The sequence below is a fragment of the Anomaloglossus baeobatrachus genome, chromosome 6 (assembly GCF_048569485.1).
Source record: "Anomaloglossus baeobatrachus isolate aAnoBae1 chromosome 6, aAnoBae1.hap1, whole genome shotgun sequence".
NCBI lineage: Eukaryota > Metazoa > Chordata > Amphibia > Anura > Aromobatidae > Anomaloglossus > Anomaloglossus baeobatrachus.
The window spans coordinates 13,372,554-13,388,501 of NC_134358.1; the positions used below are offsets into that span (position 1 = coordinate 13,372,554).

A 15,948-nucleotide genomic window follows, 5' to 3' on the forward strand; every position below is an offset into this window, starting at 1 on the left:
CTATTCAGTTCCCTTGGTGTTGGTGGTGATGCAGCTGAGCTGGTATGCCTCTCCACAGGTAGAGCTGGGCGTCAGGGCTGTTAGGAGAAGTAGTCTTTACGAATGATGGAGGGACTTAACGTTGGGGTGTAGTTTCCTTTACCTTTTACTCAGTAGTAGATGATACAGGCCCGGGAGACTGGTCCAGCAGGTAACGGAGGTCCGGTCAGCCTGGAAGCAATTGAGGGGATCCACCTAGCCAGGTGGGTTGTAGGGCTTCCTGCTTGCGCTGTGATGTGTGGGTCCTGCGGCTTGAAGCTACGCTGTGGCCCTCTTCCTTGTGTCGGTACTGGTTCTCACCCGTATGGCAGGCAGCGCGAGTCCTTTACTGGTGCCGTTCCTTTTGTCACGGGTCCTGGCTCTACTAGGCTGCTGTGTGGGCCAGAAGACCTGCAGTCTATTGCCCTCCGGATTTAGCTGCGGTGACATCAGTACTCATGCAGCCTCGGACTCCGGTGTCCAATCCTCTGCTCTCGGCCCTGAGGAAGCTATGGCGCAGCTCCCTCCTCTCTACTCCTGACTTGTTCTGCCCTTTCAGTTTCACTTCTGTGTGTGTGTACTAACCCCTCCTCCAGGCCAGAATGCACAGGGAAGCTCTCCTCAAACCGGGTTCTTGAACTCCCCCTTCTGGTCTGGAGTTAGGAAGTGTTGAGTGCTGGTGAACCTAACATGGATGACCCCTCTCTTGCTTCCAGGTATAACGTCACCCCCTGTGAGGAGGGCAATGTTACTGTGGCAACCGGACCACTGGGGTGACACAACTGCTTATCATTAGGAGCAAGCCTTGGCTTTCAGCTAGCCCTGACTATGGTGGAACTGTCAGTCACGTGATGGCTATGGCCGTGGCAGCTCTGATGTCTCAGATTTTGGCTCCGCCAAGTGGTGCTGATGACGGATCTTACGGCCATAAATTGGGTCTTTAGTAAGGAGCCCAAAAGGTCTATAAGTAATGTTCTGGGGCTGAGACTCTGAGGAAAAAAATCCCAATTCATTGACAACAAGCAGAGATCTTTCATTATGTCCAGTCTTGGATGTTCCCCCAGGTCGCCGCATTGTGCACGTACCCCGACCTGCTGGAGAGCGCTCAGTTCCCAGAAGACGCCAAGACCAGAGCCCGGGCCATCCTGAAGACCCTGGACAGTGGGTCTGTGGGTGAGTGTGGCAGGAGATCTCAGGGATCAGGGAGATCTCGGAGATCTTAGGGTGGGATCCATGAGTCTCACAGATCTGACTGTGTCCACAGGCAGCTACAACCCTGACTACATCGCTCAGACCCTGCCACAGAAGATCGCCAGCTACGTAACCAGGAGAGATAATGGGGCTCCCAGCGACCCCCGAAATATCATAGTATGCAGCGGAGCCTCACAGGCCGTACTGGTGAGTCCCCTGCACAGACCTCCTCATGGGGGGCTGCACCGCTCTGCTCCGAGGGGGGCGAAATCAAGGGTGCAAATGTGCAGCCCGGCCTGTATGGTGAGAACCGCGAAAAGACGGGAGGAGCCGTCAACTCCCACAATGCAGTGCTGAAAAGTAACAGGACAGTGACTGCAGCTCTGGAGGATAAGAAACGATATAACAGCAGAAGAGTGACCGCAGCTCTGGAGGATAAGACAAGATATAACAGCAGAATAGTGACTGCAGCTCTGGAGGATAAGACACGATATAACGGCAGAATAGTGACCGCAGCTCTGGAGGATAAGAAAAGATATAACAGCAGAATAGTGACTGCAGCTCTGGAGGTGACTGTAGGATAACACACAATGTAACAGCAGAATAGTGACCGCAGCGCTGGAGGATAAGATATGATATAACGGCAGAATAGTGACTGCAGCTCTGGAGGATAAGAAAAGATATAACAGCAGAATACTTACTGCAGCTCTGGAGGTGACTGTAGGATAACACACAATGTAACAGCAGAATAGTGACTGCAGCTCTGGAGGATAAGAAACGATATAACGGCAGAATAGTGACTGCAGCTCTGGAGGATAAGAAAAGATATAACAGCAGAATACTGACTGCAGCTCTCAAGGTGACTGTAGGATAACACACAATGTAACAGCAGAATAGTGACTGCAGCTCTGGAGGATAAGAAACGATATAACAGCAGAATAGTGACCACAGCTCTGCAGGTGACTGTAGGATAAGACACAATGTAACAGCAGAACAGTGACTGCAGCTCTGGAGGATAAGATATGATATAACGGCAGAATAGTGACCGCAGCTATGGAGGATAAGAAAAGATATAACAGCAGAATAGTGACTGCAGCTCTGGAGGTGACTGTAGGATAACACACAATGTAACAGCAGAATAGTGACCGCAGCGCTGGAGGATAAGATATGATATAACGGCAGAATAGTGACTGCAGCTCTGGAGGATAAGAAAAGATATAACAGCAGAATACTGACTGCAGCTCTGGAGGTGACTGTAGGATAACACACAATGTAACAGCAGAATAGTGACTGCAGCTCTGGAGGATAAGAAACGATATAACAGCAGAATAGTGACCACAGCTCTGCAGGTGACTGTAGGATAAGACACAATGTAACAGCAGAACAGTGACTGCAGCTCTGGAGGATAAGATACGATATAATGGCAGAATAGTAACTGCAGCTCTGAAGGATAACACATGATATAACAGCAGAATAGTGAATGCAGCTCTGGAGGTGACTGGAGGATAAGACACGATTTAACAGTAGAATAGTGACTGCAGCTCTGGAGGATAAGACACGATATAACGGCAGAATAGTGACTGCAGCTCTGGAGGATAAGACACGATATAACGGCAGAATAGTGACTGCAGCTCTGGAGGATAAGACATGATATAACGGTAGAATAGTGACTGCAGCTCTGAAGGATAACACATGATATAACAGCAGAATAGTGACCACTGCTCTGGAGGTGACTGTAGAATAAGACACAATGTAACAGCAGAATAATGACTGCAGCTCTGGAGGATAAGAAACGATATAACAGCAGAATAATGACCACTGCTCTGGAGGTGACTGTAGAATAAGACACAATGTAACAGCAGAATAATGACTGCAGCTCTGGAGGATAAGAAACGATATAACAGCAGAATAGTGACTGCAGCTCTGGAGGTGACTGTAGGATAAGACACATTTTAACAGCAAAATAGTGACTGCAGTTCTGGAGGATAAGACACGATATAACAGTAGAATAGTGACTGCAGCTCTGGAGGATAAGATACGATATAATGGCAGAATAGTAACTGCAGCTCTGAAGGATAACATGATATAACAGCAGAATAGTGACTGCAGAACTGGAGGTGGCTGGAGGATTAGACATAATGTAATAGCAGAATAGTTACTGCAGCTCTGGAGGTGGCTGGAGGATTAGACACAATGTAATAGCAGAATAGTGACTGCAGCTCTGGAGGTGACTGGAGGATAAGACACAATGTAACAGCATGATAGTGACTGCAGCTCTGGAGGATAAGACACGATGTAACAGCAGAATAGTAACTGCAGCTCTGGAGGTGACTGGAGGATAAGACACGATTTAACAGCAGAATAGTGACCGCAGCTCTGGAGGATAAGACACAACGTAATGGCAGAATAGTGAGTGCAGCTCTGGAGGTGACTGGAGGATAAGACACATTGTAATGGCAGAAGAGTGAGTGCAGTTCTGGAGGTGACTGTAGAATAAGACACGATGTAATGGCAGAATAGTGACTGCAGCTCTGGAGGTGACTGGAGGATAAAACACGATGTAATGGCAGAATAGTGACTGCAGCTCTGGAGGTGACTGGAGGATAAAACACGATGTAATGGCAGAATAGTGACTGCAGCTCTGGAGGTGACTGGAGACTGTACCTGGTAAACAGAACTTCCTAAGGTTCTCTCCTCTGTAGTGGTGAGCTTGGCCTCTGTGGTGGTGAGCTTGGCCTCTGTAGTGGTGAGCTTGGCCTCTGTGGTGGTGAGCTTGGCCTCTGTGGTGGTGAGCTTGGCCTCTGTGGTGGTGAGCTTGGCCTCTGTGGTGGTGAGCCTGGCCTCTGTGGTGGTGAGCTTGGCCTCTGTGGTGGTGAGCTTGGCCTCTGTGGTGGTGAGCCTGGCCTCTGTGGTGGTGAGCTTGGCCTCTGTGGTGGTGAGCTTGGCCTCTGGAGTGGTGAGCTTGGCCTCTGTGGTGGTGAGCTTGGCCTCTGTAGTGGTGAGCTTGGCCTCTGTAGTGGTGAGCCTGGCCTCTGTGGTGGTGAGCTTGGCCTCTGTGGTGGTGAGCTTGGCCTCTGGAGTGGTGAGCTTGGCCTCTGTGGTGGTGAGCTTGGCCTCTGTAGTGGTGAGCTTGGCCTCTGTGGTGGTGAGCTTGGCCTCTGTAGTGGTGAGCTTGGCCTCTGTAGTGGTGAGCTTGGCCTCTGTGGTGGTGAGCTTGGCCTCTGTAGTGGTGAGCTTGGCCTCTGTGGTGGTGAGCTTGGCCTCTGTGGTGGTGAGCTTGGCCTCTGTGGTGGTGAGCTTGGCCTCTGTGGTGGTGAGCTTGGCCTCTGTGGTGGTGAGCCTGGCCTCTGTGGTGGTGAGCTTGGCCTCTGTGGTGGTGAGCTTGGCCTCTGTGGTGGTGAGCCTGGCCTCTGTGGTGGTGAGCTTGGCCTCTGTGGTGGTGAGCTTGGCCTCTGGAGTGGTGAGCTTGGCCTCTGTGGTGGTGAGCTTGGCCTCTGTAGTGGTGAGCTTGGCCTCTGTAGTGGTGAGCTTGGCCTCTGTAGTGGTGAGCCTGGCCTCTGTGGTGGTGAGCCTGGCCTCTGTGGTGGTGAGCATGGCCTCTGTGGTGGTGAGCTTGGCCTCTGTGGTGGTGAGCTTGGCTTCTGTAGTGGAGAGCTTGGCCTCTGTGGTGGTGAGCTTGGCCTCTGTGGTGGTGAGCTTGGCCTCTGTGGTGGTGAGCTTGGCCTCTGTGGTGGTGAGCCTGGCCTCTGTGGTGGTGAGCCTGGCCTCTGTGGTGGTGAGCCTGGCCTCTGTGGTGGTGAGCCTGGCCTCTGTGGTGGTGAGCCTGGCCTCTGTGGTGGTGAGCTTGGCCTCTGTGGTGGTGAGCTTGGCCTCTGGAGTGGTGAGCTTGGCCTCTGGAGTGGTGAGCTTGGCCTCTGGAGTGGTGAGCTTGACCTCTGGAGTGGTGAGCTTGACCTCTGGAGTGGTGAGCTTGGCCTCTGGAGTGGTGAGCTTGGCCTCTGGAGTGGTGAGCTTGGCCCCTGGAGTGGTGAGCTTGGCCTCTGTGGTGTGAGCTTGGCCTCTGCAGTGGTGAGCTTGGCCTCTGGAGTGGTGAGCTTGGCCTCTGGAGTGGTGAGCTTGGCCTCTGTGGTGGTGAGCTTGGCCTCTGTAGTGGTGAGCTTGGCTTCTGTAGTGGTGAGCTTGGCTTCTGTAGTGGTGAGCTTGGCCTCTGTAGTGGTGAGCTTGGCCTCTGTAGTGGTGAGCTTGGCCTCTGTAGTGGTGTGCTTGGCCTCTGGAGTGGTGAGCTTGGCCTCTGGAGTGGTGAGCTTGGCCTCTGGAGTGGTGCGCTTGGCCTCTGTGGTGGTGAGCTTGGCCTCTGTAGTTGTGAGCTTGGCCTCTGTGGTGGTGAGCTTGGCCTCTGTAGTGGTGAGCTTGGCCTCTGTAGTGGTGAGCTTGGCCTCTGTAGTGGTGAGCTTGGCCTCTGGGTGAACTTAACCTCTGGAGTGGTGGGCTTGGCCTCTGTGGTGGTGAGCTTGGCCTCTGTAGTGGTGAGCTTGGCCTCTGTGGTGGTGAGCTTGGCTTCTGTAGTGGTGAGCTTGGCCTCTGTAGTGGTGAGCTTGGCCTCTGGAGTGGTGAGCTTGGCTTCTGTAGTGGTGAGCTTGGCCTCTGTAGTGGTGAGCTTGGCCTCTGTAGTGGTGTGCTTGGCCTCTGTAGTGGTGTGCTTGGCCTCTGTAGTGGTGAGCTTGGCCTCTGTAGTGGTGAGCTTGGCCTCTGTAGTGGTGTGCTTGGCCTCTGTAGTGGTGAACTTGGCCTCTGTAGTGGTGAGCTTGGCCTCTGTAGTGGTGTGCTTGGCCTCTGTAGTGGTGAGCTTGGCCTCTGTAGTGGTGAGCTTGGCCTCTGTAGTGGTGAGTTTGGCCTCTGGAGTGGTGAGCTTGGCTTCTGTAGTGGTGAGCTTGGCCTCTGTAGTGGTGAGCTTGGCCTCTGTAGTGGTGAGCTTGGCCTCTGTAGTGGTGAGCTTGGCCTCTGTAGTGGTGAGCTTGGCCTCTGTAGTGGTGTGCTTGGCCTCTGTAGTGGTGAGCTTGGCCTCTGTAGTGGTGAGCTTGCCTCTGGAGTGGTGAGCTTGGCCTCTGTAGCGGTGAGCTTGGCCTCTGTAGTGGTGAGCTTGGCCTCTGTAGTGGTGTGCTTGGCCTCTGTGGTGGTGAGCTTGGCCTCTGTAGTGGTGAGCTTGGCCTCTGGAGTGGTGAGCCTGGCCTCTGTGGTGGTGAGCTTGGCCTCTGTAGTGGTGAGCTTGGCCTCTGTAGTGGTGAGCTTGGCCTCTGTAGTAGTGAGCTTGGCCTCTGTAGTGGTGAGCTTGGCCTCTGTAGTGGTGAGCTTGGCCTCTGTAGTGGTGAGCTTGGCCTCTGGAGTGGTGAACTTAACCTCTGGAGTGGTGAGCTTGGCCTCTGTGGTGGTGAGCTTGGCCTCTGTAGTGGTGAGCTTGCTTCTGTGGTGGTGAGCTTGGCCTCTGGAGTGGTGAGCCTGGCCTCTGTGGTGGTGAGCCTGGCCTCTGTGGTGGTGAGCTTGGCCTCTGTAGTGGTGAGCTTGGCCTCTGTAGTGGTGAGCTTGGCCTCTGGAGTGGTGAGCTTGGCTTCTGTAGTGGTGAGCTTGGCTTCTGTAGTGGTGAGCTTGGCCTCTGTGGTGGTGAGCTTGGCCTCTGGAGTGGTGAGCCTGGCCTCTGTGGTGGTGAGCTTGGCCTCTGTAGTGGTGAGCTTGGCCTCGGGTGGACATTACTGCCATCGCTTCCGCTGTGTTGTGTCCGCAGAGCGCTCTGTCCCTGGTGGTGAATGAGGAGCCGGAGCTGAAGATGGGGGTTCTGGTCCCGGTGCCCTGTTACCCGCTGTACACGGACACAATCGCCCTGTGTGGAGGAGTCATGCTACCGTATTACCCGGAGGAGGAGCGTGGTTGGGCCGTGAGTGCCTCCCGAATCCGGGAATCCCTTTCTGCCGCCCGGAAGCGATGTGTCCCCCGCGTGATCTGCGTCATCAACCCGGGGAACCCGACAGGTCAGGAACGTGGAAAGCGCTGAGTGCGGGAAATTACCGCCAACATGGAGTCCACCCGAGCTACGGATATCTGACACAGGGCAACACCGGGCGCCTCCGAAGAGAAGACCGGTCCTATAATGACAGGAGGAGCGGTGACCGGTCCTATAATGACAGGAGGAGCGGTGACCGGTCCTATAATGACAGGAGGAGTGGTGACCGGTCCTATAATGACAGGAGGAGCGGTGACCGGTCCTATAATGACAGGAGGAGCGGTGACTGGTCCTATAATGACAGGAGGAGCGGTGACTGGTCCTATAATGACAGGAGGAGCAGTGACCGGTCCTATAATGACAGGAGGAGTGGTGACTGGTCCTATAATGACAGGAGGAGCGGTGACCGGTCCTATAATGACAGGAGGAGTGGTGACCGGTCCTATAATGACAGGAGGAGCGGTGACCGGTCCTATAATGACAGGAGGAGCGGTGACCGGTCCTATAATGACAGGAGGAGCAGTGACCGGTCCTATAATGACAGGAGGAGCGGTGACCTGTCCTATAATGACAGGAGGAGCGGTGACCGGTCCTATAATGACAGGAGGAGCGGTGACCGGACCTATAATGACAGGAGGAGTGGTGACTGGTCCTATAATGACAGGAGGAGCGGTGACCGATCCTATAATGACAGGAGGAGCGGTGACCGGTCCTATAATGACAGGAGGAGCGGTGACCGGTCCTATAATGACAGGAGGAGAGGTGACCGGTCCTATAATGACAGGAGGAGTGGTGACTGGTCCTATAATGACAGGAGGAGTGGTGACCTGTCCTATAATGACAGGAGGAGCGGTGACCGGTCCTATAATGACAGGAGGAGCGGTGACTGGTCCTATAATGACAGGAGGAGTGGTGACCAGTCCTATAATGACAGGAGGAGCGGTGACTGGTCCTATAATGACAGGAGGAGTGGTGACCAGTCCTATAATGACAGGAGGAGAGGTGACTGATCCTATAATGACAGGAGGAGAGGTGACCGGTCCTATAATGACAGGAGGAGCGGTGACCGGTCCTATAATGACAGGAGGAGCAGTGACCGGTCCTATAATGACAGGAGGAGCGGTGACAAGTTTCGGGCACCTCTTATTATTATGTTCTCTCACCCTCAGGTCACGTCCTGACACCGGAGAATATCTCTGAGCTCATTCTCCTGGCGGCCGAGGAGAAGCTGCTGATCTTCGCGGATGAGGTGATCACTGTCTATCCGCGAATCTGAACCCAAAATCGCAGACCGATCTGTGAGATCCCATCATGTCAGATATGCTTCATAGCACTGTGTGTGCTGTGTATGGCGGTATAGTGTGTGCTGTGTATGGCGGTATAGTGTGTGCTGTGTATGGCGGTATAGTGTGTGCTGTGTATGGCGGTATAGTGTGTGCTGTGTATGGCGGTATAGTGTGTGTGTCGCGGGCGGAGGAGGGGACGCCGCGCTCTCCCACTGCTCGGGTCCGGCTGCCGCGGCTGCTGCGGCCTGCTGCTGCTCGGTGGCTCGAGCGATGAGCCGGATCCCGGGGACTCTAGCGGCGCTCCTCTCAAGGGGGGTTGTTGGGTGTGGGAATTGTTTATTGTCCGTGACGCCACCCACGGTTGTGGTGATTTGTAGACACCACCGCTGCTCTGTATGGGGATCCCGGGAGTGATGGTATGGGGCAGTTGGATGTTGGTCCTCCCCTCCGTGGGTAGGGGGTTGGTGATCCCGGGGCCCAGTGATGAGGTGGGGGATGCAGGGCTTGGTGGGATGCAGGGACGCGGGGGCAGCGCTGTGCCTTGCGGCACTGTGGTACTCACTCAGCCTGAGACGATGACACAGTTCTCGGTAAAACACACGGCTGGAAAGACGGTTCCCACGGACGGCTGCACTTGCTTTCCCCAGTAGGTGACGGTGACGGTCCCTTTTTCCTGCACCTAAGATGATGATGGTTGCGATGGGTTCCCTCCGGTAACACGCTCCCCGGCTTGGATATGGGCCGGAGGAGCCCTACTTTGCCCGCAGGCGCTGGCCCTGAGGAACTGGTGCCCTGGCGGTGGCGGTGTCTCTCTGTAACGGTTGGACTGTTGCCTTCAATCGGGACTTGGTTGTTGGGAGACAGTCGTCCCCTTCACTGACGGATTTGGCAAATTATGGCGACTCAAAGCCTTGCCGGGATCCGAAAGGCCCCTGCCCTGGTGCTGACTGTTCTTCGTATACTGCTCCAGACCGCCGGGTCACCACCCGTCCGCGGTCCTTCCAGCAACCTCCAAGCAGTCCCCCCTGCAGACTATCACCGCTGTCTGCTGACCTTGCTGTCACAGTCCGGGGCACACACCCGGACCAACTTCAGGCTTTACAAACTGTCACTTTCCCTTTCCTCAGCTTCTCTCCTTTGCTCCTCCACCACTTCCTTCCACTTCACTTCACTTCCCTAGCTTAACTCCACTCTAGCCCTCAGCTAGACTTCAACTGCTTGGTTTTCCCACCTCCAGAGCTGTGAACTCCTCGGTAGGCGGAGCCAACCGCCTGGCCCACCCCCTGGTGTGAACACCAGCTCCTGGAGGAAGGCAACAAGGATTTTTGGTTAGCTTTGGTGTTCCTAACTGGGGTGTAGGGTGTGGTGGTGTTATGACCTGTGACCCCTGGCTTGCCCAGGGCATCACATTCCCCCTTAGCAAAATGCAGACCGTCCGCGGGCTGCCCGTCCAACACCGGTTTTATTTTCTGAAAATATATAAAAGGTAAACGGTAACATAATAATAATAATAATAATAATTTTATTCATTTATATAGCGCTATTAATTCCATAGCACTTTACATACATTGTCAACACTGTCCCCATTGGGGCTCACAATCTATAGTCCCTATCTGTATGTCTTTGGAGTGTGGGAGGAAACCGGAGACCCCGGAGGAAACCCACGCAAACACGGGGAGAACATACAAACTCCTTGCAGATGGTGTCCTTGGTGGGATTAGAACCCAGGACTTCAGTGCTGCAAGACTGCAGTGCTAACCACTGAGCCACCGTGCCGCCCATAACATAACAATTCATGACATCATCCCACATCGGGAGGCACATTTCTTAAACGTTGCAAAACGGTTTACGGTTACGGTTTCCGCTCTCTCCCACCCAAGCAACCTGGCCCTGATGCTGCCCCTACAACCCAGGCAGCACCCCTTGACCCAAGTCCAGCACAAGTCACCCGAGCGGGATCTGTCCTTCCCCTCCAGAGGGTAGCCACCGGTTCCTGTGGTGGCTGGGCCCCAGCCGGCTCTACTGCGGGCCCTCCCTCCAACCTGCCTCTCCGGAGGCGGCACTGCGGAAACGGTAACGGTAAACAACTTATTTACAAGCCACTAGCGTCTGTGGTTGCCCTGCAAGTTCACGGGCTTGTCCATGGAAAGTCCTCCATGCAACTTTTTTAAACGGTCCCCTCGGGGACAAGAATGCCGGCAACGGCCGGTTCCCAATCACGGTTGAATCAGGTGAACTTCACGGTAATCATTACTTTCATCATTTTTAAACTTTTTCAAACAAAACTCACTTTGGTCCCAACGGGGACTGCTGCAGCGGGCATCCGCTGCCTTTACTCCGAGTCCTCAACATCACCTGAGGGAGGGGGCGCGGCGCTTACACGGGACTCCTGGCTGCCCCTCAGCTTAGCGTCCAGCGCGAACCACCCCCTCTCCCCACAGTGCCGGGTGTACTGCACGATGTCGCCCGGCATCAAGTTACGGCCGGGATGCTCCTCAGGCAGGTGGGCATTCACATCCCGCTGGGCTATAAACACTTCGGCCTCCAGGCCCGGTTCATATATAAACCCATAGCCCCGGCGGACATCAAACCGCCTCACCTGCCCTTCGTACAGCGGGCCCCGGACACGGAACGTTGCTTGACGGACGCTCTCTTTCTCTCTAATTGCTCGGGCCACCAGCTCCGCCTTCTTCCTCTCTCTCTCTCCGATCTCCAGGCCCAGCGGTACCGGCTCTCTGTCCCAATACGGCGCTGCTGCGAGCTCCGGCGCACGGGTCGGGCCCCGCGGGACATTCTGGACACTGCCCACTGTCAGGGATCTGGGCGGCGGGTCCCGCGGTGTCTTGGCCTTGGGCGCCGCCTTGCAGCGACAACCCGGCGCTACCTCAGCCGAGGTGTGGGGGATGGGCACAGGGGCTTTCCGCAGCTGGGCCTCCGGCTCGGAACGGGTCATCTGTTCCGGCTCGGGGGACCTCTCAGGGGCTGTCTCCGGTGCAGACTTCGGGGCCTTCCATGGCAGCACCTCCGTCTTGCTACGGGCTCCGGCTACAGGTCGGCCCGCCGGGGCGGGCATGCTGGGTATCGCTACCGGTTGCGGTGGTAGCGGGCCTAGTGGCGGGGTCACGGCTTCCGGGACGGGTGGCGAGGGAGGCGGCAGGGGGAGAGGGTTTGGACCGGGCCCCGCAGCCGCGATGACCGTCCCTTCAAGGCCATCGGGGCGTGGGTCACTCACCCTCCCTTCCTCGGCTTCCTCCTCGTGTCTCCGCACGGTCGCAATCACGTCCGCCATGTCGGCCTCCCACTCCTCCATGAGGAGCTGCATTCTGACCTGCAGCCTCTGGTAGAGCTGCGCAGTCCGGATCTCCACCCACGCCGCGGTTCCAGGCGCGGGGGCTACGGTGCTGCGGACGGCATGAACATGTTGCTGGCGGCCTCTCCCAGGAACAAGATGTCTACAGAGTCCTGGTGTCCCTGCTTTTATAGCTGCGCTCACATGCAGCCAGCCGCCATCGCGTCCCCTTTAGCTTCTTTTTAGCCACTCCACTATCGGGGTGGGGTTTTGGCCTTCGCGCCTCTGCTACTCGAGAAGACGCTCGAGCAGGGACTTTTCGCGCCAAAGATGGCGGCTTCTGAAATTTTCCGGCCGGACACCTCCGGCGGTAACAAGGCGCACCTCTACCAGACGGCAGAGCGGTAAGATCCTGTTCGTGACGCCAAGTTGTCGCGGGCGGAGGAGGGGACGCCGCGCTCTCCCACTGCTCGGGTCCGGCTGCCGCGGCCTGCTGCTGCTCGGTGGCTCGAGCGATGAGCCGGATCCCGGGGACTCTAGCGGCGCTCCTCGCCCGTGAGTGAAAAGGGGGGTTGTTGGGTGTGGGAATTGTTTATTGTCCGTGACGCCACCCACGGTTGTGGTGATTTGTTGACACCACCGCTGCTCTGTATGGGGATCCCGGGAGTGATGGTATGGGGCAGCTGGATGTTAATCCTCCCCTCCGTGGGTAGGAGTTGGTGATCCCGGGGCCCAGTGATGAGGTGGGGGATGCAGGGCTTGGTGGGCGCAGGGACGCGGGGGCAGCTCTGTGCCTTACGGCACTGTGGTACTCACTCAGCCTGAGACGATGACACAGTTCTCGGTAAAACACACGGCTGGAAAGACGGTTCCCACGGACGGCTGCACTTGCTTTCCCCAGTAGGTGACGGTGACGGTCCCTTTTTCCTGCACCTAAGATGATGATGGTTGCGATGGGTTCCCACCGGTAACCCGCTCCCCGGCTTGGATATGGGCCGGAGGAGCCCTACTTTGCCCGCAGGCGCTGGCCCCGAGGAACTGGTGCCCTGGCGGTGGCGGTGTCTTTCTGTAACGGTTGGACTGTTGCCTTCAATCGGGACTTGGTTGTTGGGAGACAGTCGTCCCCTTCACTGACGGATTTGGCAAATTATGGCGACTCCTAGCCTTGCCGGGATCCGAAAGGCCCCTGCCCTGGTGCTGACTGTTCTTCGTATACTGCTCCAGACCGCCGGGTCACCACCCGTCCGCGGTCCTTCCAGCAACCTCCGAGCAGTCCCCCCTCCAGACAGTCACCGCCGTCTGCTGACCTTGCTGTCACAGTCCGGGGCACACACCCGGACCAACTTCAGGCTTTACAAACTGTCACTTTCCCTTTCCTCAGCTTCTCTCCTTTGCTCCTCCACCACTTCCTTCCACTTCACTTCACTTCCCTAGCTTAACTCCACTCTAGCCCTCAGCTAGACTTCAACTGCCTGGTTTTCCCACCTCCAGAGCTGTGAACTCCTCGGTGGGCGGAGCCAACCACCTGACCCTCCCCCTGGTGTGAACACCAGCTCCTGGAGGAAGGCAACAAGGATTTTTGGTTAGCTTTGGTGTTCCTAACTGGGGTGTAGGGTGTGGTGGTGTTATGACCTGTGACCCCTGGCTTGCCCAGGGCGTCACATGTGCTGTGTATGGCGGTATAGTGTGTGCTGTGTATGGCGGTATAGTGTATGGCGGTATAGTGTATGGTGGTATAGTGTGTGCTGTGTGGCAGTATAGTGTATGGTGGTATAGTGTGTGCTGTGTATGGCGGTATAGTGTGTGCTGTGTATGGCGGTATAGTGTATAGCGGTATAGTGTGTGCTGTGTATGGCAGTATAGTGTGTGCTGTGTATGGCGGTATAGTGTGTGCTGTGTATGGCGGTATAGTGTATGGCGGTATAGTGTATGATGGTATAGTGTGTGCTGTGTGGCAGTATAGTGTGTGTGTGTGTGTGTGGCGCCCTGGACTAGCCAGGTCGTCACAGGTACTGCAAAAACACACCCCACACCCCAAGACAGGCACATCAGCCAGACACAAATCCTTGTTGCCTCCCTCCAGGGGCTGATGTCCACACCAGGTGGGGGTGGAGCCAGGCGGTTGGCCCCACCCACCGAGGAGTTCACGGTCCTGGAGGCGGGAAAGGAAGTCACATCAGTTAGAGAGGTGAAAGAGAGAGGAGTGAAGTGGTAGTAGAGGAGTAACCTGACCGTGTCCGGGTGTGTGGCCCGGGCACCAAGAGCAAGGTTGGCAGATGGTGGTGGCCGTCTGCAGGAGAGGCGGATCAACGCGGAACCATAGGACCGGGGACGGGCGGTGGCCCGCCGGTACGGAACCGGGGAGCGAAGTGAAGCCAGCACACTCAGGCAGGGCCTGAGGAACCCGACCAGGCTTGGAGTCGCCGTTAAACAGGTCAAATCCGTTAGTGACGGGAACCCCAGGGGTTTCCTAACAGCCAAGACCCGATTGAAGGCAACCGTCCGACCAGCAAAAGGAAATACAGCTACCGCCACAGCTAGAGTTCCAAGGGCCAGAGCCTGCGGGCAAAAGGGCTCCTCCAGCACATACACACGCTGGGGAGCGGGTTACCGGTGGGAAACCATCGGGACCGAACACACACAAAAGGTGCAGAGAAAGGCAGCCACCACCAACCGTCCGGGAGAAGCCACAGCAACCGGCTGCGGGACCCGTCCATCCAGCCGTTTGGTTTACCAGAGACTGTGTATCCGTTCTTGGCTGAGTGAGTACAACCGTGCCATCCGGCACCGCGCTGCCCCCGCGACCCTGCACCTCGCCAACCCTGCCTCCCCGGCACACCTTACCGGGCCCCGGGACAACCAACCCCTACCCACGGAGGGGGAAACAACATCCCAGCTGCTCCCTGCCATCGCTCCCGGGATCCCCGTCACCAGCAGCGGTGGTGCCCCAAACTCACCACAAACCGTGGGTAGCATCACGGACCAAATCCCCAAACCAAACCACCCCTTTCACTCACGGGCGAGGAACGCCGCTCGAGTCCCCGGATCCGGCCCACCGCTCGAGCCACCGAGCAGCAGCGCCGGACCCGAGCGGGGTGAGCGCAGCGCCCTCCCCGCCCGCGACATGTGCTGTGTATGGCGGTATAGTGTGTGCTGTGTATGGCAGTATAGTGTGTGCTGTGTATGGCGGTATAGTCTGTGCTGTATATGGCGGTATAGTCTGTGCTGTGTATGGCGGTATAGTGTGTGCTGTATATGGCGGTATAGTGTGTGCTGTATATAGCGGTATAGTGTATGCTGTGTGGCGGTATAGTGTATGCTGTGTGGCGGTATAGTGTATGCTGTGTATGGCGGTATAGTGTATGCTGTGTATGGCAGTATAGTGTATGCTGTCTATGGCGGTATAGTCTGTGCTGTGTATGGCAGTATAGTGTATAGCGGTATAGTGTGTGCTGTGTATGGCGGTATAGTGTGTGCTGTGTATGAGAGTATTGTGTGTGCTGTGTATGGCGGTGTAGTGTGTGTGCCGCAACCTCTAGCAGGAATGCCAGGCCTCAGACCTCGGAGCCTAGTTCTGCCACGGTGCCTCTGACGGCTCCAGCAATCCACAGGTTGGTAGGCAAATGGGAAAGGTAATACAGTTGTAGGGGAAGGTAAGTAGGGGGACGCAGGGGCTGATTCCGTAGTCAGTAGTATGGGAAGGTAAGTAGGGGGACGCAGGGGCTGATTCCGTAGTCAGTAGCATGGGAAGGTAAGTAGGGGGACGCAGGGGCTGATTCCGTAGTCAGTAGCATGGGAAGGTAAGTAGGGGGACGCAGGGGCTGATTCCGCAGTCAGTAGCATGGGAAGGTAAGTAGGGGGACGCAGGGGCTGATTCCGTAGTCAGTAGTATGGGAAGGTAAGTAGGGGGACGCAGGGGCTGATTCCGTAGTCAGTAGTATGGGAAGGTAAGTAGGGGGACGCAGGGGCTGATTCCGTAGTCAGTAGTATGGGAAGGTAAGTAGGGGGCCGCAGGAGCTGATTCCGTAGTCAGTAGTATGGGAAGGTAAGTAGGGGGACGCAGGGGCTGATTCCGTAGTCAGTAGCATGGGAAGGTAAGTAGGGGGACGCAGGGGCTGATTCCGTAGTCAGTAGTATGGGAAGGTAAGTAGGGGGACGCAGGGGCTGAT

General features: G+C 56.1%; 1 protein-coding gene across 1 annotated transcript in view; it reads left to right on the forward strand.

Moving 5' to 3' along the window:
• LOC142243804 (alanine aminotransferase 2-like) overlaps positions 1-15,948 on the forward strand; it is a 98,960-nt gene that overhangs the window by 21,893 nt on the left and 61,119 nt on the right. Inside the window, exons 4-7 of the mRNA XM_075316008.1 lie at positions 1,083-1,191; positions 1,283-1,416; positions 6,989-7,232; positions 8,374-8,453. Of these exons, the coding sequence (XP_075172123.1) occupies positions 1,083-1,191; positions 1,283-1,416; positions 6,989-7,232; positions 8,374-8,453 (567 nt within the window). The remainder of the gene's footprint in view (positions 1-1,082; positions 1,192-1,282; positions 1,417-6,988; positions 7,233-8,373; positions 8,454-15,948) is intronic.